General features: G+C 38.2%; 1 protein-coding gene across 4 annotated transcripts in view; it reads right to left on the bottom strand.

Annotated features, from left to right (window-relative positions):
- Positions 1 to 847: 847 nt before the first annotated feature.
- The window catches only part of N4BP2L1 (NEDD4 binding protein 2 like 1), a 120,310-nt gene continuing 97,435 nt past the window's right edge, over positions 848 to 23,722 (bottom strand). For 2 of the 4 annotated variants that reach the window (XM_069080337.1, XM_069080338.1), the window contains 5 exons: positions 23,437 to 23,528; positions 6,444 to 6,571; positions 6,046 to 6,134; positions 3,716 to 3,792; positions 848 to 2,459 (listed from right to left, as the gene is read on the bottom strand). In XM_069080337.1, coding sequence (XP_068936438.1) covers positions 2,204 to 2,459; positions 3,716 to 3,792; positions 6,046 to 6,134; positions 6,444 to 6,571; positions 23,437 to 23,528 — 642 coding nt within the window. In that variant the 3' untranslated portion in view covers positions 848 to 2,203. The remainder of the gene's footprint in view (positions 2,460 to 3,715; positions 3,793 to 6,045; positions 6,135 to 6,443; positions 6,572 to 23,436; positions 23,529 to 23,722) is intronic. The other 2 variants (XM_069080339.1, XM_069080340.1) reach the window with 2 other exon arrangements.

Below are 23,722 nucleotides of genomic sequence, written 5' to 3' on the forward strand. Positions count from 1 at the left end.
GGTACACACTTTTCTATATGATTGTACTCCCCATTTATATACAGGCTCCTTGAGGGCAGGGACTTCCACAAAATTGTGTCTCATCACTAGTGCTTAGTACTATACCTGGCACATAGTAAGACGTTTTTTGACTGAGTGGTAGGTAGTTTTAAAGCTTAGTAAGAATTATGACACTTTAAATTTAACACTGTTATCCTTTAGCTCAGACTTTAGCAGCAATATCTAGTAAAGTCTATGGGATCTTTCTGTTAAAAAGAAATATCAACTTAGAAAAGTTTGTTTAAATGTATATTCATATGTATATGTGTTTGTGTATATATATGTATACACATATACATATATTTATTTATGCATATATACACATCTTTTTGCTGGTAGCAGGCATTAAGATACCTGCAATAAAATGAAATTCAAATGTTGCCAGATTATGGAATGTTAAATAATATCTCAGTCTTTCAAAATGATCTAGGTAAATTACCAGGGAAAACTTTATACAGCAGATAAATGTTACTTTCATTTGTTTACTGTCCTGCCTCAAGTTGCAGGAGGGCTAAAAAGATAAAGTAATGAAATTTTATGACCTAGAATAAGAATTGTATTTACAGCATTTAATTCCTAACATATTAAAGTGGCCTTCTAGTCATAATCTGGGCCTGGCAACAGACTATATGTCTTTCACCTCAAGGTCAACCTAGCTGATTTTAGAGAGACTCATCAACAGGGCTGGTCCAACAATGACATTTAGGGGGTTGGGGGGGGGGGAGTTGTTTTGCTTTTTGCCACAGCAACTCATGAGGACTGTTTCATCTGTTTCATTTTAGCAGTGAAGGAAATAGAAAATCATGAGTGTTCTGAAGTACTAATGTATATTGGTAGCATGTAAGAAAATAGAATGTCATATCCAGAAAACATAGTTTACATTCAGTATTTGCTTTGTTAAATTCATATAAATACAACATACATTAAAGAATGACTTAAAGCACCATTGTTTGAAACACTTTAAAAATGAGAGATTACAAAACACTAGAAAATAGAGCCTATAGAGAACAATGCTACATTAGCCAAGAGCAAATGGAAAGCTACACGTGCTGTTGGTTTATCACTGTCTTAAGTGAAAAGGTAACAAGGGGAAAAAACCTTCTAATTAATTTGCACTAAGGATACAGTACTTGTTAACAGATGCTTTCCCGTGTTCTAATTGGAGAAAAGGACATTCCCAAGAGACCCTCCTCTTGCACATTGGGCATGGTCTCACTGCTACCATATTTAATGATGCTGTTAGTCTTCATATTATGGCTTTCAGCCACCTGATTTATGACTGACGCTTAACTGAGTTCCTCAAAATTTGGTCTATTTCTGGCAAACCAGAAACAATGCTCCTACACAAATCTAAATATCTTTTTAAAAAGTGGACTTAGCTACAGTAGAGTATGGTCTAAAGCTCTTGGAAACAAATGACTGAAGTGGGTGATCAAAAAGGGGGTATAACTGTGATTTCATTATTTAATGTGATTGGTTTCCTTTCCAAAACATTGTGGACAACGACAGCAATCCCGGATTGGGCTTCCTCATTAAGGTGACTACTTTCAAGAGAAGAACATTTGTTTGGATATATAAATTCCGCTACATTTGTTTAGAAAGCAAAAATATCCCCCTTTTGGTCACAACTCATACATTCCCTAGTACAGATATCTTAACCAAAATAGGATATGCAATGGGACAATCTAAAATGAGACAGAGACTCCCCACTGCACAACACAAGACATGCATGAGTGTCCTAGGGTCAAGTACATCAAGTGAAAAAATAAATCCCTATCTATTACAGAGAAAATCAGTTACACTAAAGCTTAAATATGTATAATAGAAACACTTTATGAACTGGTGCAATATTATTCTATCACATGGCCACATGTCCCCTGTACCTGAGCAGATACTTATCATCATCAACAGCAATTTCATTCTCAGAGGAAGGGACTGTACCTGTTTAGTCAACTATGCACAGACCCTTAGCACATATGGCCACTTAATAAATTCCTTTTAGTGATAATGATGACTTAGGCACAAAGACTTCACCAGTTCACTTATTTACCTCGGAATTACATTAGAACTCTGACAAACTGAACAGATAATAAAATACAAAAATTTGAAGTAAAAACTGATTTAGGAAAATTTAAAACAGCTGTAAAGACAAAATATAGAACTCTTAATATCCATTATGGTAACCCCCCCTTCTGTTAAAGTAGCTGTCATTTGAGAAGCCCCCGGGAGCTCTCCGGTTTGGAAACCCTGAGTAGGTATTCCAGTATCCTGCACTGTTGAAAGGCGGCATGTGCCTGTCCTGGCTTCTGCTCAGTCGGCTTGGTTTTTCAGAATGAAGTACACTGTGAAAGGTCACATCATGCTCATACTGTTCTTTCATTCGATGTATTTTTTCTTTTGGGACCCCATGTGTGTTTCTTCTGCATGGAAAAAATGGAAATATTTTAATTACAGCAATATGTCAAAACCATTTTCTTATGCTAAAAAGCATGAAGATTCATTGCACAATTCCTATCCCCACAGCTTAAGTGGGAAAATGTGAAATCTGACCCTTAAGTTACCATGGAACCCTGTCTTCCTCTTGCTGTGCACACCAGCATATGAGCAAAGCAAGGAAGCAAGAACAAAAAGTGCACCAGATACCTGAACCAACGTGAAAACTCTTCTCAAACCCAAGGACAATCATCAGGCACTTCACATAATAATCAGAGTAAATTAACATGTATGATGGAGTCCTACCATGGGAGTTAGTACCAGGTTGGCATCTAAAAGTATCTTTTTTAAACCTAAGGGATATTTTAAAACACTAAATTCAACTGTAATAAATGTATAATCCCACATCCAGAACACTACATTAAAATGGCCCACTTTTGTATTTTCTTCAGTTGACACCCCCTTTTTAGCAAGATTTTTTTTCAGTTTGTTACTGATTTTTATATGACTTTTGTTTTCAAGTATGTCCTTCCCCCCAACTCACTCAGATAGCCTTTCCTAAAATCAAAGAACGGGGTGGGGGTGGGGGGAGAGAATACAATTCAACAAAACTATCTAAAACTTCAACTGATTGACGGCATATGCTACATTCACCATCTACAATCCCTCACCTCTTCAAAGAATGGAGAGAGGTGCGTTCTCATATCTCTTCAGAGCTAAACTTGGTCATGAGATTCCACAGCACTCCATTCCAATTATTTTTGTGCTTTCCACTTATATATTGTGTTTTCCCATTTTGGGTTCCCTGATTCTGTCAATTCATAAGTCTTCCCATGACTCTCTATGCCCTCCATATACCTCATTTCTTGTAGTGCAATAATACAACATTATATTCACCACTACAATTTATTTAGCCAATCCCCAATCAATGGGCATCTGGTTTTTTCTAGTTCTTTAGCAAGTTTAAGTAAAACCTTTCAGTACACAATGACAAACCTATGAAATTAGTACTCTTATCAAAGGAATTAAGACCTTGCTGAGGTACCCAGTTCTAGACAAAGTGGAAAGCTTAACCACGAATATTGTTTTTAAAAGCAGGCTGAAAAATCTAACACTTGTCATTTGAGAGCCACTTCCAAGAAGGATCACTTGTGGCCTGAAAACAGTCTTGTGTTCATTCTGAAATATGTGAAAGCTGCAAGATATATACATGAAAAGAAGTACTAAAGAAAGAGACCAATACCTTGCTAACTCTGGAACATTGAACTTCCAACAAGTGTCAGGTTCTCGGAATATAACTTCATAATTATTTTCAAGTGCCTGATTTAAAAAGAAAATGCAAAAACCACTGAGGACAGAGGCATGTGTTTAATATTAATTATTCTGCCATTTAACCTTTATTCTGTATCTTTTCTTAAAATCTTCTGTGTTGCTGGTAATTCACAACCTTGGTCATGTTTTTTATTTAGCTAATGACTTTAATCCATAGTACCTTTAATTCATAGTACTTTAATTTTTTTTTTAAGTTTTATTGGTGCTGAGAGGTGATTTCAGAGAAATGTTATGAAGAAAGACCATGAAGTCCTATCTGGAGATGTTTAATGAGAAAATGTAAACCTGCTCTCTTTGGGTTCATTTTGACAAATGTAGTCCTGTCTAAAAACATCAGGAATTACTAAATGATCTCTAAATTCACTTCTCTAATTTAACCTAGCACGATATTCTGTTAGGAAGTGAGAATGTTAGGTGTTTCTGATCGTTGAGATTTTATGGCTTTTCCAAAGTTTAGGGAAAACACAAAAACTCTTCTATAACATCTGAGTACAAAGTACCAATTTTAGTTTTCTATTAGATAGTTATGAAATGATAATCAAGAAAGATATCCAGGCTTCCACCCTCAGTGGAGTGAATGAATTCAGAGGATCTGCCTAAAGGTTATCCTATTCCCAATCTGGGAACAAAATTTACCAAAAAACAGTACTGTAATTTCCACTTAACCTACCTGGACATTCTTCCCTAGAAGTAACTCTCCTGCCATTCAAGACAATGGAACATGAGCAACTTTTTCCCCTTTCCCTCAATCAAGACATTTTCTTTATTCCTTCAAACATACAGGTCCACATATACACACTCATGTGTTATGTCTTGTCTACTTTCCTCCCTGTCTTCTAGGCCTTGTGTAATATTTAATAAAAGCAACAAATTTTCATTTTCCTCTTCCTCAAATGTAATCTTTTTCTCCCTAACTGTTGGGTTATTGAAATAAAATACTCTTAAAAGCACCTAATTCTTGTAAATTCATGAATAAACACTGAATAAACCCTAAGGAAAAAAAATCAAACATATCCAGAAAGCTTAAAAATTAGACCAATTAAACTCCTTCCACTAAAGTCATTTCTTTGTTCTTCCTTGATTCTTAATTCTGAGTTCTGCTTTTCCCCATGTGCCCTATATACCTTGCTCATTCTTCCTTCATCCTAGAACTAGCCAGTACAAACTACCCTCCCTCACCAACCACCAAACAGTATAACCTGAACCCATGAAAAACAATGAGAGAAGAAAGCAAGGAACAAGCAGGCCTAGGTCTAATGCTTTGCCAAAAAAAAAAAAAAACAACAACACAATAATAATGATGTAGATGAGTTTTATGTTTCTGATGGGAATCAATTATGTAATCAGATGGGTCAGCATGAGCCCATTTTTGGAGACAGTCGATGAATGATTACCCATGTGGAGAACACTGGCAGCAAATGTTATATGCCAGTCTGTCCTCTCCCTGGTACCCCATGAACTTTTCTGAATGCCTTCCCCCACTATCAGTAGATGTGTGGGGGAAAAGGAAAAAAACTTGTTTTAGTATCAGTATAAAGATGTAATTAGGCTGATAATCTATGAGCCAAAAAAAAAATCATTCCAGAGTCAAAGAAAAATTATTTGGGAATTATTCAAGTTAGTCTTTCCCACCATACTTAATATGGATATCTGAGAACTGAATTATAGGCATTTGTGTGTGTTTACAAAATGCATATATACACATAACAATATGTTTGTCCCAGCTTAATTTTAAGACTCAAAAATTCCGTGGAGTTAGGGCTTGCAAAGAAGCAGTCAGTCATTCATAGGACCCAAAGCCCTGGCTTACTAAAGAATTAAATTGGCTTGTTAAATATTGAAATATGAGAGAGACCATTAACAGACAACTCTCCTTTAAGCCATCTGACCCAGCCACCTCTGTTTCTGGGAGAACCTCAGTGCCCTCCAAAGATACTGGCCCCAAACAGATAATCTGCCAAGGACCTAGAGCAGGAACAAGGAAGGATTTGCAAATTGTCATATTGTCATCTCCTAAGGTCAGAGTAACATCAGGGAGGTGTCATTTTTGGAAAACTTTAGCCACAGAACAGCCAAGGCGAGTGGTAGAGTGAAGCCTCAGCCCCTTTGCTCCCAGGAAGGAGATGGACCATTACTGTCAATAAATGGAAGCGGAAGATCAAGAAGAGAGGAAAAGAATGAATGTTTCCACTTTCCCACCAATGTCTATAACTGAAAATTCAGAATGATACTTCTTCCTACCATGACTGCATAGGGCTTCATCTCCCAGGCGTGAAGGTTGGTATTATCAATAATAATTGGGGATATGCCATTCCTCATTGCTTTCCTTGCTGCAACACAACATGTTACACAACAGTAAACAACATGCAACAAACAGTGGAAGGGGGGAGTGAAATCCACAGGGTTCATTTTTGTTTACTCTTGGACGTTGTCATTACACAGCTTCTAGCCTTGGTCTGTATTAGAGATCCCTTCTTCCTAGAGGCCACAGAAACAAGTTGGCTCAGATGAGCCATTTGGGGAAATAGTGAATGGAGCTTCTGCCCTTCCTTAGAACATGTTCCTCCTGTTGCCCTGCACTCTTCCCAGCATGCAAAACACTTGGGGACCTCCCAGGAGCCTTGGAAGGCTTTCATCACCTCTTTTCTGGTTCCAGTCATGAGCTTCCTCCAGAACATCAGGGTTGAACTCATAAGTACCATCTTCCTTGAAGAAAAAATCATCCGTGCTGAAGATCAGGGCCCTGGGAAAGTCATGCTTCAGTTTTCTGGAAAATAATGGGAGTACATGTGTTGCTTTTCATTCTAGACAGTCACAATAGGATGAGTTTCCCTCTGGGGAAGTAGCGGTCTTTATGGCCCCTTAAAGTCCCCTTCCAACTTCTGAACATTATAGGAGAGTATGATTCTATAACAGGACTGAAGTCCTCAGGTTTTTAAATGATTAAAATTTAGTTTAAATGGAGAAGTCCCTGGCATCCCAGAATGAGGCAAGAAAGGGTGAGGGTTCCTGGGATATGCCTTGTCAGGCCTTGTAACAGAGCCAGGGCAGAAGCCTTCTGCTGCTTGGGGCAGGTCAGGCTAGCCCTAAGCAAAGCTATGAGTCAAGAAAAGTCCTCTTTGGGTCATTCTCTTTTTAGTATGTTGATTCCTACCACTCCCCTCTCCTTGCCCCACAAGACACTCAGTATCTTGCTTGACCCTCATCTGCCTAAGAGCCTTCTTCCACCATGGCTCTCCTTTGGATCTTCCTTCTTAGGATATGCCCCAGACTCTGCATCATTTGTTTTTCATACCCTTACCTCCCTCTTCCCCCATTCCCAATCAATACTTACTTACCTTCCCTGTCTCCCATCTTCTTAAGAGACCTGCTCTCTCCTGGGGCTACTCTGATCAATTCTTTCATGCTGAGGTATTAATGTTAATAATGAGGTAATGCCTCACCCCTGCAATTTATATAGGGGTTAAGGTTCACAAAAGGCTATCTTTCCTCACAGTAATTCTGTGGATATTTGTAAGCAGCATTATCCCTATCGTACAGACAAGGAAATAGGTTCCAAGAAGTTAAAAGTGACTTTGCCCAGGATCCCAAAATCAGAATTCAAACCCAAGTCCAGCAGCTCTCTTTTCAATATGCTATAATAATGCAGCCCATAGCACAGAATAATTTAAGGTGAATGGTGTGAGTAATGGGGGAATTTCAGGCACTGTGGCTGGCTAGTGGACAAGCAGTAGCCCCAAGGATCTCAGGGTGATGGACCTGACAGCCATTGAGTATAGCACTGATGGAGAGGAGGCAGGCACACTCTCACCTTTCTCTGTCCCTCCTCTCAAAGCTACACTGGCTTATTCATAATAGCTACTGGTCATGGGGTGATTTAAGGTTTGTGAAGTGTTTGACAGACATTTTCTACAGGCCTCACAACTTTGTGAGCATAGAAACTACAATTCTCATTCCTATTTTATGGGTGGGGAAATTGAAATTCAAGGGTTAAGTGACTCACCCACTATCACATAGCTAGCAGTTCTGGGAACACTTATCCACTGTGGTACGTTGCTTTTCTAGATCTCTCTTTAAATTCATTCTATGTAGCACTTAACTGCTCCCACTTACTGGAAGGAAGGAGTACAGAAAGTTTCTGTATTTTAAAGTACAGAATTTTCCACTGGAAATACCTGTGTACTTCCTACATCTTAGAAAATCTGCAACCAAGAGCCTTGGGCTGGCCGTATTTAGAATAACACACTGGACCCATGCCCCAAAAAAGTACAAGCCAAGTGAGATACAAGGCATGTGGCACACAAGCCTGGAAGCCACACAGAAGCAGAACAGTCCCACCCCTCAGTCTGGGCTCCTCATGACTGCTCTGTCCTGTCTGACCAATTAAGACACAAGCAGGAAAGAGAACATTACTATTTGAGATCCTGTACGTGGCAAGAGAAAATATACCGAATTGCTTGAAGAAAACTGATGTGTTCTTCCAGACTGTGCCACAAATATTTAGACTTTTCTCTTACTACAACTCAAATGAGGATGGGACATGAGGAGAGAAATGCCAGCAAGCAGCCTGTGCCCTTTTTACAAGGACTTTCCCTCCAGGAAGCTCAAGCACATAGCTGAACTCTTTGAAACTAAAGAGGGGGTGAGAGGGAAGGGAAGATGCATCAAGGAGAGTTGCTGAAACTAGGCTTTGTTCTTCTGCTTTCTATTTTAATATTATTTTACTTAATGTAAGCCTGAACTATTAGCAAACTGTCTCCCACTGTTGACAATTATTCTAGACTCCTTTTCAGAGTTCGTGAGATTTATTCTTAAAAAAAAAAAAAAACCTTAATTTGGAACTAAGCTTATTTCCTAAGTCTCTAAGTCTCGATTAGTAAGCTGCCTATGCCTAAAGATCAAATTCAGTGGTGTCACAGTAGTAAATGGCATATTGACTTCATGGATCAATCTATTCATTCTATAATTTGTTAAATTATTACCTATCTATGTACTTTTGAAGCATCCTTGGCAGGCAATGACCATATTTGCTTTTTAGTCCTGGATCTGAGATCTGTAGGATCAGTACCATTGACTTGCTACTGAATCTTTAAAAAGTTATCTTTGGTGAACAGATGGTAAAACACACTTCCCTTCCCTTAGAAAGGTGGGAGGCTCTGGGTGTGGAAGGCTGTATAAGCAGTTAGTCTTTAGTTTGACTTAACTGTTCTTTTTGTTACTAGAGGGAGTACAGAGAAACAACTTGTGTAAAAAAAAAGGCATAAATAGAACATTAAAAACTAACTTTAAAATGTTTAAATTTTGAAATGTCTTAGACATCTCTAACTGTTGATTAATCTGGACTGTTTTTCTCATCATTGAGCTTATCGCTCATTCTCAGATTTTGTTTTTACCAGTCCTTAACAGCTTAACTTTCTGTTCATGAAAATACTCACTTTGGCCCTCGCTCTTTTCAGGTATACATACTAACAGCACTTGTCTTGGTCAAGGACCTGGGTTCAAATGCTGCCACTGAATAGCTAAGTGACTTTGGGCAAATCATGATTTTCCCTAAGTCTGTTTTAGTTTTTTTTTTTTTTTAAGCAATCAGGGTTAAGTAACTTGCTCAAGGTTACACGGCCAGTTATTTCTGGGTGTGGTGCTGAGTATCTGAGCCTGGATTTGATCCAGGTCATCCCAACACTGGAGCTGGTGCTCTTACTCGCTGAGCCACCTGGCCGCCCCTGTTTTAGTTTTTTTAATGGGGTTAATAATAATATAGGCACCTGACAGACTCGTGAGGGAAGTGCTTTGTAAACTATGTATCTCTATAAATAGGTGAGCTCTTATTCTTTATGAACTCTTCTGTTGTCTCTGGGGAAAAGGAAAGAGGAAAGGTCCCCCAGGAAAAGGCTGTTCGAAGCACATTTCTGTTTGATTTGTGGCCCAGTTCATTTCTTGAAAAAAACTACTGTTCTTAGAGAGAAATTTCTATGATGAGAATAAAAGATCTGCTTGTACAACTTTATGTAGTTTGGCTGACCTATTAACTTACATTTTATCTGTATGAATGATCAGAGAGAGAATGTTCTCTATTATCTACAAAGACAACGGACTCAAGTTACAAAGTATCTGCGAACCTTTAGTTCCTGGACCCTTCTTTGTTGGTGGCCTTCTTAACTCAGTGCCTGGTACATGGTAGGCACTTAATACATGTTTATTTATTAACTGATCTATTGTGTGGCCTGCCTTTACCGTGTTTCCCCAATAATAAGACACTGTCTTATTATTTTTTTTTGGATAGAAAAACACCAGAGAGCTTATTTTCAGGGGAGGGCTTATTTTAATGAACATTGACAGCAATTTTAATAAACAGGTAAATGTGAACAAAAAAATGTACCTTTATTCAATAAGCAAATCACTGGGGAAGAACAGGATGACACGCTCACTGCTGCAGCTCTGATTGGATTCAGCTCGGAGCGCGGCGGGGGGGAACGGTGCATACAGAGGGTATCGTAATGTAGCGTGTAGCGCAGGGGATCACCTTCACTATAGTAGCAATCTCAATAGGGCTTATTTTCGGGGGAAGGCTTATTTTAGAGGAATCTTACACAGTAAGGGGAGGGCTTATTTTGGGGATAGGTCTTATTATTGGGGAAACACGGGTAGTACCATTCCTTCAAAAATTGATTGGTTCCCATTGAATCTGGAAATATTCAAGGGGAGTAGCATGTTAGGGAAAATGAAGACAATATAAGTGTATATATTTATGCAAGAAAATAGGAGAGTTTTAGAGGTGTGTGGGAGAGACCTAGAAATCATCTTCTTCAACCCAATCATTTTACATGTGAAGAAACTGAAGCTGATATGAACCCAGGTCTTTTGATTCTAAGCTTAGGGCTCTTTCACCAATGCGGGCCAAAACAATAACCTGTACACTAACCTCTTTCTCGTTCCTTTGAGCAGAATCATTGGCATAAATTTGATTTCAAGTTTCTCAGACTCATTTCTTCCCAGAGCCCTGTAAAACCTTTACCTCATTAGGTTCTCATCTGTTTGGTCACTGCTCATGGGGATCTTTGTTTCATCATAACTTCTTAAGGACAGGACTGAGAATGAGGCTGAACAGGTCAAGGCAGCAGTGAAGGGAAGGAGAGTTGGGTGGGAGGGGGAGGATATTGAGACTGGGGCCAGAGGAGCAAACCAAGATCTTGGAGCTGGCAGAAGCCTCCTGAGCCATCTAATCCAACCCTCTCATCTTGGAGCAGGAGACTTGCCCAAAGTCACTGCAAAAGTGGAATCTGAAAAAAGATTGTTGCCGGGCTCTAAAGCTTCTCTTCATTGTACCATAGAGAACTGATGAGTCATAGTGGAAAGTAGAGACTAAGGCTGGAGAGAGAAGTGCAAAATACCCCAAATTTCACACATCATCATTAAACAACTAAGATAACATAAGCAATTTGGTTTAAAAAAACAAAACAAAACACACCATTGCCTCTGGAGTCTATTAACCTGTAAGCTCTTAGTAAGGCTTGCTTCATCCTTTGTTATTAGTATGCCCAGTGTCTGGCACATCCTTCATAAATGATTGTTGACAAAGTCAGAGAACACAGGTTCAAATTTTGGCTCTCTCACTTATGTATCTATCTGATCTTGGGCAAACAATTCTCATCCCCCTTCCCCTCCATAGCCTGGGATCTCTACAACCTCATCTGGAAGTTAAAGTAGATGACTTTTGTCTCTTCCAGCTCCGGATCTACGTTCCAAGGGACAAGGCATTTCGTACTTAAACTCCTTGTTCCTGATCCCAAGTGATCTGGATACTCAAAGCAACTTTAGAACTGGTTTAAATGTAAATATCTCTCATGAACTTGTGATTCACAAGAGAGTAGTCAGCAAGACGAATAAAGACATTAGTAAATACAGATTAATTTAAAGTTGCCCCAGTATTTTTCTGGACACCCTCTGCCCACCCCACCCCCAATCTAGTCAGATTTAAACAAAAGGATAAAAATGAGATCCATTAAAAGTTAAAACTAAAAATAATCTGGCTCATCTTGCTGACAAAAGCCACCCTATTTAAGGAACACTAGCTTTTCTGCCTCTAGCTGGTTGTGTTCCTTACCTCCCAAGGTCTTAGCTTCCTCCTCTATAAAATGTTGAGGCTGGGCCAGATGACCTTTAAGTTTCCCTGCTTCTGTGATGCTACATGTATGAAGTGTAGAGTGCATGTGTCTGTCATGTCTACAATGGACCAACTCAGACTTTTAAGCAAGCCAGATCACCCTGCTCACACCTTCTCCAAGAGTACGTCAGAATTCCTCACTATAGTACACTATGACTACTATACCAAACTAAATGAGATCATTAATTGTGGTTAACATTTATATAGGTAACTGTATGCCAGAACCATGCTTAGTGCCTCACAGATATTATCTCATTTGATCCTCCTAACAAACCTGGGAGGTAGATGTATTATTCCCATTTTATAGCTGAGGAAACAGGCAAATAAGTGACTTGCCCAGGTTCACATAGCTAGAGAGTATCTGAGGCTGGATTTGAACTCAGGTCTTCTTGACTTCTGCCACCTAGCTAAGATGGGGGTAAGTATGCTGATTCCAGATAAAATTAGACCCTAAGGCCTGCCCTAGCTACTAAATTTTGCTAAGGGAAGTCTATTTTTCATTTGTACAATGTTGATACAACCTAATAAAAACTATGATTGGGTAGACTTGATCTGAAATTTTTCAAACTGGCTCTTTCTAAAACTGCAGTGTCTACTGCAATATATTTATTTGTTAAGGAGTATGCCGTTTTCTTAACTTGACAAGTTTTGGTAGACTATAAACTATAAGATAATAGGAGGTATCTATTACAGCTGCCTAGCTTGGTTAAATATTGCCTATTAATAGAACACTGTCACCCTAAGGTAACATAATATGTAAATTTAAGAATAAAGCTCAAATTAAGCATATTGTGTCCAAAAAATGGAAGTATAAGGCTTTTTATTTTCAGCTTTATTAAGATTAGGTGCTATCATAACAAAAGTCAGTAACAGTAAAATGCTGAATTCTCTTTGCACAATATATGTATTTATATATATACAAATTTGAGCTTTTCCTATCCATCAGTGTTTAATAAATAGCCTTTATTCAGGCAGGCTTTACATTTCAAAACATGCATTAAATTTGGGGAAATTCTGTTTACCACATGATCTAGTTATCGTCTACTTGCAAATACACCTAGAGTAACAGAAAAAAAAATTATATAAAACAGAAGTATTTTCACTGCTCCATTTGCTGTGTAGTGGCCCTTTAAAGGTGGCCAAATTGAAAGCAAAGCAAAAACAAGAAAAAACAGAGATTCCCAATCAGGTAAGACACACACGCAGATGTGTGTATGTGTATGTGTGTGTGTGTATATATATACACACACACACACATATACACACTCACACACAGTTAAGAAGTCTCCCAAACACAGAAGCAGGTTTGGCATTGAGCACTACAGAGCCAGCCCAGTCTATTTGTTTTTCTGTGACCCATGGGGGAAGAGAGGGGAGTGTTTAAAATAGCTAATTGAGAAAAGCAAGCCATGCAGGGAGTGCACAAACTCTTCATCACGTGAAACCACAGCTGGATCTCACGCCTTCTTCTGCTCAGGTGATGAGGCTCACTGATGGCTCCTGAAGAAAAGGGCTCTTTCTACTGGGAACCAAACAGAAAAGAAGGAAGGCAGGATAAAGGCTAATGATGTTTTTACACAGTGTTTACCAGAGATGAACAAAGCATTAGAAAATGAGCTGGTCCAGACCAGCCAGGTGGGCAGACTTCCAGCTTCTGGGAAGAGATCAACGGAGGCAGAGAAAGAAGTGACTGTCATCATTAATGTGACTTCCCCTCTCAAAGGACAGAAGGAGAAAGGAGAAAATAAAGCTGAGTGTAAGTGAATTATTAAATGTAAAAATCTTTTTTTTTCTTAAACTAGTCACTAAAGAATTCATTATAATTATATCTACTGACAAAAAGTTCAGGCTGTCCCTAAAATGATAGACTTTTGCCCAAAAGTAGGGAAAGTAATGTAGAGATACTATAGGTTATGTAAGTGCAGTGAATTTTAACTCCACTTAGTCATAGGATCAGCTTCCTCTAGGTGCAATTCCTCCTCCATCCCCAACACACACCCTCCCTTCATCCCTGGGATGGTGCAGGATCTTCCTGCAAGGACTAGGCAATAAGGAAGAGAATGGAGGATGGGAGGCTAGCCTCCTCTCAGCCCTGCTTCACTTACAGAGGTATTCCCCTCCCAACCCCACCAGGCCAATCAAGCCAGGATTTTCCTTTGAATCACAAATAAGTTCTCTGTATACCAAAACACCCACATGTATCACCACTGCAGTCTTTGTCTTTTCCTACCAGGTCTAAGTGAGAGAAATACTAGGTACATCTAGAAAAATAGCACAACAACAGATTGTGGGGGGGTCCTGAGTACAAGGCTAAGGAGTTGGGACTTTAAGAGATACCAGTCATTGTAGGGGTTTGAGGAGGGGATGTGAACATACCTATGTTAATAATAGTTAACATTTATATAGTGCTTACTATATGCCAGACATTGTGCTAAGCATTTTATAATTATTATCTCTTTTGGTCCTAACAAACCTGGGATGGAGGTGCTACTATGATCCCCATTTTAGAGATGAGGAAACTGAAGCAAACAGAGGTTAAGCGACTTGTGCAGGGTCCCAGAACAATAGTGCTCTGATCCTGGGCAAGCTGCTTCACCTCAGTTTCCTCATTTGTATGAGGGAGTTGGATTAGTTTAATTCTGTTCTCTTCAAATTCTAAATATTATGGATTTATTATTAATCTGGCACCAATGTGAAGAACAGATTGGAGGCAACTGCGACAGCCCAAGCAAAACTCTATCAAAGTGGTGGCAATGGGAATGAAGAGAAAGAGACAATGCAAGAGGTAGATGCCTGAATCCTGTAAGAAAGTCTCACTGAAATCACAGGAGGGGGACTGAAGTACTGAATTAAATCTCCAGTTGGGACAACACGTGGGAGTTGGATGTTTGCTACAGCATCTGTCTATTAAGATAGAACTGAACATCTCTGAGGGAATCTTAATATATTCTCAGGAGTGGTTAAATTTTATCTTACTACTGGGCCTTATGGCAGCAGATTACATAGATTAATTTTCCTATTGTTCAGTGACAAGAGTCTTACCACGTGCCTTCAATGCTGACAATTTACTAGTACTCTATACATCAAAACAGCCTACCATTATTCAAAGATCTTTAAGCAAGAGGAAGAGAAGAGGAGGAGGAAGGGAAGAAATGAGAAGGCAAGATAACTAAACCACCCAAAATTCAAGGGTGAGTAACAGATGCCAATGGAGCTCAGGATGAAGCCCCACCCTGACAGAAATATACTTATTAACCAAAACACATCTTGGTAGCATCACAGACTGACACACAAAGCCTAAGGTAGGAGGAATGAATGAAAAATAAACAGGAAGTTGGTGAGAGCAGAGCAGGGGCATGAAAGGAATCTGGAAGCCCTTTCATCTAGCTTGTCTAGTCCAGTCACCAAGCTAAAAGTTAGCTAGCTGTCCAATATTAAAACCCTAATTGGGCTGTCTGTCTCTCAGCATCCCCACAGCACTTAACCTACTTATCTTTATGTTTTCCCTAGAGTACGTGATTTGCTGCCTTCCACTGTAAACTTCATGAGTGGGGCCAGTGTAGAACTACCAACAAGTCCTTCCACATGCAAATAAATAGTAAATTATTTGGGAGCTCTTTGAGGTGAGGGCCTATCTTTTGCCTTTTTTTGTACCCCTAGTGCTTAGCACAATGCCTGGCACATAAGATGCATTTAATAAATGTTTGCTGACTTGACTAAATGGTCTCTGTCTCAAGTCTTGCCCTACTCCAATACAATCCTCCATACAATACTAAAGCAAATTTCCTTAAGCATCTCACTCCCTACTCAAACTCCAATGTATCCTCTAGAAGGGAAGGTAAAGTCCTCTGCATTTAAAGCTTTTCACCAACTGACCAACCTTTCTAACCATATTACAGATTACTCTCCAGTATCAGACAGATCACACTCACCTTCTCACTGTTCCTCATATCCAGCAATCCACTTCCCATCTCTTTGCACTGGCTGTCCCCCATGCCTGGGATGCACTTCCTCCTCACCTCCTCTTAGAATCTCATTTCCTTCGAGATCCAGAACAAGTACCACCTTCTCCATGAAGCCTATGGGAGCTAGATAAGTTTAGGGGCTGTGAACCAGGAGAATGAGGGTCTAGAGTAGACAGAAAAGGGAGGATAGAAAGTGAGGTGGAGGGAAAGAAATCCTCTCTAGAAAGGGGGGGGCAGAAAATGAAATTTAAAAACTGACAGAATAGGAAGAGTTCAAGAAGCGGGTGGGGGTGGGGGGTTCTTGACTGACAGGGAAAAAAGGTTAAGAATAAAATAACCAGATAAAAGCAGGAAAAAAAAAAGAACTATAACAAAATACCAAAGACAATGGGGTAGCAAATAGGGGGACCAGGGAGGTGAGGAAAAAGGGAGCCAGTAGGAATGTGGGTACTTCAAAAATGATTTAAACTAGAGCAACTAAATAGACATAATATAGTGTTTACAGCAGAAGGGGAAAAATCATAGCTTGGGGGAAAAAACAACATTAGAGACAAATGGAGGAAAATATAAACCTAACATAATTTTAAATGTGAATGGATTAAATAATACAATAAAATGAAAAACAGTGACAGATTGGTTAAGAAAATAAAACTCCACAATATGTTGCTTTTAAGAGACATATTTAAAAAACAAAGACACACAAAGAACAGAACTGAAGAGCTGGGAAAAAAAATTTAAGTGAATCCAAAAACGTAGGAGTTACTATCATGCTATCTGACAAAGCAAAAACAAATATTCAAAAAATAAAAAGTGACAAATAAGAAAACTACTTTATGCTGAAAGGAACTATAGGCAATAAATCAATATCAATATTAAAATTATACACTCAAAATGCCTTAGAACGTAAACTTATAAAGGAGACATCAACTGGACTACAAGAATATACAAACAGAAACACAATAGTGACAGGAGATTTCAATATCCCTCTCTCAGTCATGGCTAAGTCTAACAGAAAGTTAAATAAACATGAACATATTGCTGGCAAAACAAAAGCTAAAAGACTTAAGGCATCTTCTAAAAGGAATTGCAAAATAACATACATATATCTCAGCACTATATGGAACTGTACAAAAACTGGCCATGTATTAGGCCACAGAGATTTTGCAAACCTGTAAAAGGCAGAAATAGTAAATACATCCTTTATAGACTATAATGCAATAAAAATAGTCATTGGTTCATGGAAGGGACCCTTATTCCAAAGACCTGTACCCAAACAAGAACTCCTCCAACCATATGTCCAAGAAGCAATCATCTAGCTCTAGCTTTAAAACTTCTAGTAAGGTAGAAATCTTCAATCTCCCAAGATAGTCCATATTCCACTTTGAGAAAGCTCTAATAGGAAGTTTATGATTCTCTCAAGCTGAAATCTGCCTCTGCAACTTCCCCACATTGCTCCTAGTTCTAATCTCTGGGATCAAGCAGAACAAATCTAGATATCCATAAGCATTTACAGGGCTGTCATGTCTTTATTAGACTTTATGTCAACAAATATTATGTTTTTCCTAAGTCTTTTGTAGGCTAAAAATTCCTTAATTCCTTCAAAAGATTCTTGTATGACATGATCTCAAGGTCCTTCCCAAATGTCTACCTTTAGATAAGAGGTATCAAAGATGCAGTTCATGTGGCCCTAACCAGAATAAGATATAATTGAGAAATATTTTTTAAAAATAAATAAAAATACAATAAAACATAAATAATTTAACATGTTTAAGTTGATAGTGGCCTGAAGGACTTAGTAGATTAGTGGCCCAATTTCTATTTTAGTTTGACATTATTGTTTCGGATGGTGTCCAGTTTATCAAAGTAAAATGTAACAATTAGAATTAAACAGAAGAGTCCAGATGTAGTCTGATTAGAGCAGTATATTGAACTCCTTCCATCTTGGACATTATGCTTCTTCTAATGTGGTCAAATATTAGAAAAGTTTTTTGGCTACCATATCACACTTTTCACTATTAAATTTGAGGTCCCCTAAAACCCTAGTTCTTTTTTAAGAATATTGCTGAAACAATGCCTTCCCCATTCTGAACCAGTAAAGTTAATTTTCTTACACAAGGCACATAAGGCTTTACCTTTATCCCCACTGAATTTCAGCCCCTTAGATTTGGCCCAATGTTCAAGCCTGTCTATCTTTTGGGATTCTGAATGTCATCCTATGTATTAGCTATCCTTCCTAGCACTGTATCACCTGCAAATCTACTGAGCATGCTATGCACCTATTCTTATCTGAATCACTAACAAAAATGTTAGTGCAAGGCCAACACAGATCCCAGAGACATTCTAGGAGAATGCAACCAAGAAGATATCTAATCATTTATGAACACTCTGGCTTCCAGCATTCAACCATTTGTGAATCCACTTAACTGTATACTCTAACCCACTTATTTCCACATTGTCCACCAGAATAACATGAGAGACTTTGTCAAATGCTCTGCTAAAAATCTAGGTAAACTAAATCTATAGTACTTTACTGGTCTAGCACTCTAGTAACATTGAAAAGAAAAAGGAAATATCAGTCTTGTGTGACTTATTCTTGAATAAGCCTTTACTGGTTTTTGTAACTGTACCTTCCTTTCTAGATGTTCACTAACCATTCTTTAATAATATTCAAATACTATAAATGGTTCTCTGAAGTCATCAATATGGATTTTTCCTCTAATGATGCAGAAAACAACTCATCCATGCCTGTTCATCCTATGTAAATCGTCTCCCTGTCCCCCAAGTTCATCACAGGAGATTCATCCAAATTGCTGAAAGCTTTCTTTTTTTTCTCTTGATATCACAAAGTTACCAGTGGAGAACATGAGCTTTCTCATCTTATGACCAGCCCCATCTTTTTTCTAAATAATTTGATGACAAGCCATCCTTTACGTGGGTTCTTCTTCAGTCACTTATTTATTGTGTACTGCACTGCTGACATTGCCCTCTGAGATACTCATTTTAAATTCTTTAGAGATTGTAGAATTCCATGATTTGCAGCCATATAACACCAACAACAGAATACTGGTATTAAAAAGATGGGCCTTTGTTTCAGAGAGAATTTTACGGTCATTCTGGGAGCTCTGCATTCCCAAAGGCAATCTAGTTCACTCTGCTATTTAATGTCAGGCCAACCTCAGGTCTAAATGCAGTCTGTCAAAGACAGATTAGACAGACAGATAGACAGACAGTCAAAAAGGATAGATAGATCTAGATACACATACACAATCTTTGTACTATCTGGCAAAGAGACATTCCTTAATCTACTTGGGATGTTTTGCATGGATTTGGTTATGGATCTCATCCAAGAGTCTCTGTAGTAGAAGCATCCTGAGGTCTGATGCAATCATTCATGAACAGGAGAATCTTGAGGGACTTCTGTAAGGAATTTTTCTTCAACTTGAAATCTGTGTTGGATATCCATGAAAATGCCACATACCTTTTTTTTTTTGAGAAAATGTCTCCTTGTTTTATGTACTTCATCTGATATTAATCATAAAAAAATGTCCTTTCTATTGATTGTATCTTTCAAGGAATCTTGCATAATCTTGATGTATGCATGGGACATAACTTATTAGAAAAGAGTCTTTAAGACAGAATTTTGCTGTATTAAAGGTTTGGGTTTTTTTTTAAATAAACACAAAACAGAAAGCATAGTGAGATTTTGTCTTCTTTCAGTCAACTAAATAATGGCATAGATGTGCTCTACATCGAATATCAATTATAGAAGTCTACTTATTTCCTTCTAGTGGGAAAATAGCCTTCGGGTTGATAGTAGTTCTCTTAGTCGTCTTTTTTTTGTGTGTGGCATAAATAAATTCCAAAATTTTTATATTTTCTTCCTTTCTACATCTTGTAAATTTGGTCCTCAGAGCCTAACACAATCTTCTCTAGGTACGTTTGGTCCAATCTAGCCGCTTTAACTGTCTTTGCTTTTTAGTACTATTTCTACCTTCTCTCTAAGTTCATCCAAAAACATAGTGTTAGAATCCAAATATGTTGGTTCCAGCTCCATTGTCATCGATGGTCAAAAGAATTTGCAAAGAAAATGTTAGCACAAAAACAACATACCCCCCCAAAACCCAGTCATGCAAAATGAGATTTGTGGTTTCATATACAATAGTTTTTTTTTTTCTGTTCTTTGCATTATGTTCACATTTGTTGGCATTTATCAAGTTCAGAAAAACAAACAAAAAAATTAAAAACTGACAATCTTTGCAGAGCTTTCTTTTTCTTTTGTTATCCTCCTTCCAGAGTCACGCTTAAATGCCCTCAGGATGATTTTCTCCAGTTGGGTCTCTTTGTAAGCTCTCTCTAAACTGGTTGTACAAGGTGATGCTGCTCATAACCCTTTGCTATCCTCCCTAAGATTTCACAAACAAGTTTATATACAAAATCAGTATTTGCCTTAGCTACCATAGATCTCTACTTAGTATCTGCCAACTAAAGCATTTTTAGGCACTTTTGGTCTCTTCATTATAGCTATTTAAATGACTAAACTTCTATAGGAAAGCATTTTCCCAAATGTCTATTCCTTCCTTCCACTCATATCCCAATTTTTGATTACCAGTAACTTGTCTAAAGAGGTCAAGCTGGAGTTTTAAAAATTAGGTATCATACTGTTTTCTCATATTTATTCTTTCTCTTAGCTCTGTACAAATTTTTATCTTTGCTGTAACAAGACAGTTGGTCTAACTATACAGGCAGTTGATTCAGAAATGATTCCAGTATTAGTGAATCATTTTCTAATATAATATATTCTATGTAAAATTTCCTAATATATGATTCTCAATATAATTTTTGTGATGTTTACACAGTTGTTTGTATGTTGTCTCCCCATTATACCGTGAGCATTTTGAAATCAGAAACCGTCTTTTACCTTAGGCAAAGAAGGGAACATAAAAGGGGAAATTTATTAGTGTAGCAAGTATCCCCATCACTTAGCACAGGGTCATAGTAACTACTTAATAATATTTGTTGTTTTGACTTGTTAATCACCTATCCTGTTTAGGATGCGGGGATCCTATATCTAGAGATGGTAAGGACCTGAGAAACCATCTAATTAACCCCCTTATTTTACAGATGAGGAAACTAAGGCCTAGGGAGGTCAGTGCCTACCCTCAAAGGGCTTACAGTCTAACAGTCCCAAGGCAACACATTTAAAGAACAAGTATCTAATTTAAAGTTTAAAGACAATCTAAAAATGAAGCAATTCTTAGCATCCTCAGCCTCCTTTACCTCTGCCATCATCACTGCAGAAAGTGGAGGGGGCCACACAGGATCGAAGACCATTTTGTATTTTTGTTGTTGTTGTTGCACTGGTTGCCATGGCTTAAGAATTCACCACCAAGGGTCTAGCCTACTGGTGATAAGCTCCTCCAAACTTAGCTATGCTGATCACTGAAAAGCAGACTCACTCCACTGCCAGGATCACATATGGGTGGGCACAATGAGTATTTGTTGATTAATAACAACACTAACAAACCCATGACTTTATATGTTAGGTAGTTCAATCGTGTCCAACTCTTCATGAACCCATGGACCATACTGCCCATGGGGTTTTCTTTGCAAAGATAGGAGAGTGGTCTGCCATTTCCTTCTCCAGTGGATGACTTTATATAGCACATTACAAAGCTCTTTCTTTCAAATACGTGCTCTCATGTGAGCCTCACAACAGTTTTGCCAGGAATCAAAATCAAGCTCACTGGCCTATGGTTTGTAGACTCCATGTTCAGAGACACGTATCCTTCCTCAGCCTGCAGTACCTCTCCCATTTTCCACATTTTTTCAACCTTCACTGATAGTGTCTCAGCAATTACATCCATCAACTTCTTTCAGTCCCCTGGAATGGAGTTCATGTGGACCAGGTAACATAAGCTCATCAAGGGCATGAGTGTTCTTATTATGTCCTCACTTATATATCATTTGACTTCTCTATTAGCCACTTCTATCCTTCACGGTCCAAAGATTATGCTCCTTGACAGAAACAAAAAAATAGCAAAATAAAAGCTGAGGAGAGAAAGAGACAGAGAAATTGAGAAAGAAAAAAGTACCCCAGAAAGTCCTGGAAAATTGAAGTGACCCCATCACAATTATGTCCTGTCTCTCTGGCTGGCTTGTAATGTTTCCAAAAATCCTTATCTGTTTCCTCCCCCTAAGAGAAGCTCTGACTCATGTCAGGGAAACTGGGTTTCCTGTTGCTTCCAACCTGTGTGAACTGTGACAACTTGCTTAACCTGTCTGGGCCTCAGTTTCCCCAGCTGTAAAATGAAGCTATGAGGTTCTAAAAGTCCCTCCCAGCTCCAGACTCATAAGTTCTATGAACCATTGAAATTACCTTCCATGGCAAGAACAGCCGCCTAAAGGGAAGGGGTGGAGAGGAAGAGAGGCCAACCATGCAGCTCCCATATACCTATTCTAGCAATTTCAAATCAGACTGAATAATTATCAAGAAATCCAATGAGAAATTATTTAAAAAAAAAAAAAAAGCTTTCTTCCATCCCAGAACTACAAAAAAAAGACCAGTTCTAAGTCCAGGGGTTCTGAGATGCCGGGAAAGGCTCTCAAGTTCCCATGCTTTGAACCTCCAGGAGGTAGGGGATAGGTAGAAATGTTACTAAATTCCTGGAGGTATAGGTCAGCACAAAAACCCAGGACACCCAAGTCAAAATCAAGCAGGACAAACCACCCCAACCCAAAACTGAAGCAGAAAGTAAAGCTCTGCCCCGGCACTATTCAAAGCCCCAATCTGGCTGAAGATTGGAGAAATTAATATTTTCAAAAATATATAACAATCAATATAAACACCATTGCAAATCTAACTTGATAAAACTGCAGGCATAGATTCAAATGGAAAAAAATGGATTTTTCATAAGAAGTACATGAATATCAAGAAATAAATGAAATAAAATTTCTAGAGGAAAGAACTTAAAAAATCAGTAACTTAAAAGAAAAAATGGTGAACTTTACCTAAGAAATGGAATTCCTGAAAACCAGAATAGAACAGATATCAATGAGTCCATGAGATAACAAGAAATATTAAAACAAGATCAAAAGATTAAAAAATAGAAGAAAATGCAAGAAAGAACACCTGGAGAGATAATTTAAGAATCAGAATCCCTGAATGCCATGATTTTTCAAAAATCTGAACTCTATATTACAAAAAATCATAAGTTAAAACTGCCCAGTTCTATTAGAACCAGAGGGCAGAACAATGAAAGAATCTACCAATCAACTCCCAAAAGGAATCCCAAAAGTAAAAGTCTCAGGAATGTCATAACCAAAATCCATAGATCCCCTGTCAAAAAAATAAATGCTGCAATTTCCAAAATAAAGTGGTTCAAGTACCAAGAACTACAGTCAAGATCACACAAGGCCTGGCAGTGTCTACTAAACATGAGAGATCTCAAATACAATATTCCAAAAGGACAAAAGAGATAGGCTTACAACCAAGAATAAACTTACCCTGCACAGCTGAATACAATCCTATAGGGGAAAAAATGGAATAGAAGACTTTCAAGTATTTCTGATGACCACACCAGAGTCGAGAAGAAACTCTGAAATATAAACACAAGAGTCCAGAGAAACCCAGAAAGATAAATTTATTTGAGCAGTTGGAAAATGTATGATGATATCGTGCTAACATTCTAATAGGAGAAGAAGCATGTGTCCCTTCAAAACCTTAATGTTTTCAAAGGCTATTGATGGAGTTAAATGAGAAAAACAGAGGTCCTAGGGTTAGGGAGGAATG

The sequence above is a fragment of the Petaurus breviceps genome, unplaced genomic scaffold (assembly GCF_028583685.1).
Source record: "Petaurus breviceps papuanus isolate PSGF00001 unplaced genomic scaffold, PetGlider_PUasm1.0 91133, whole genome shotgun sequence".
Taxonomy (NCBI): domain Eukaryota; kingdom Metazoa; phylum Chordata; class Mammalia; order Diprotodontia; family Petauridae; genus Petaurus; species Petaurus breviceps.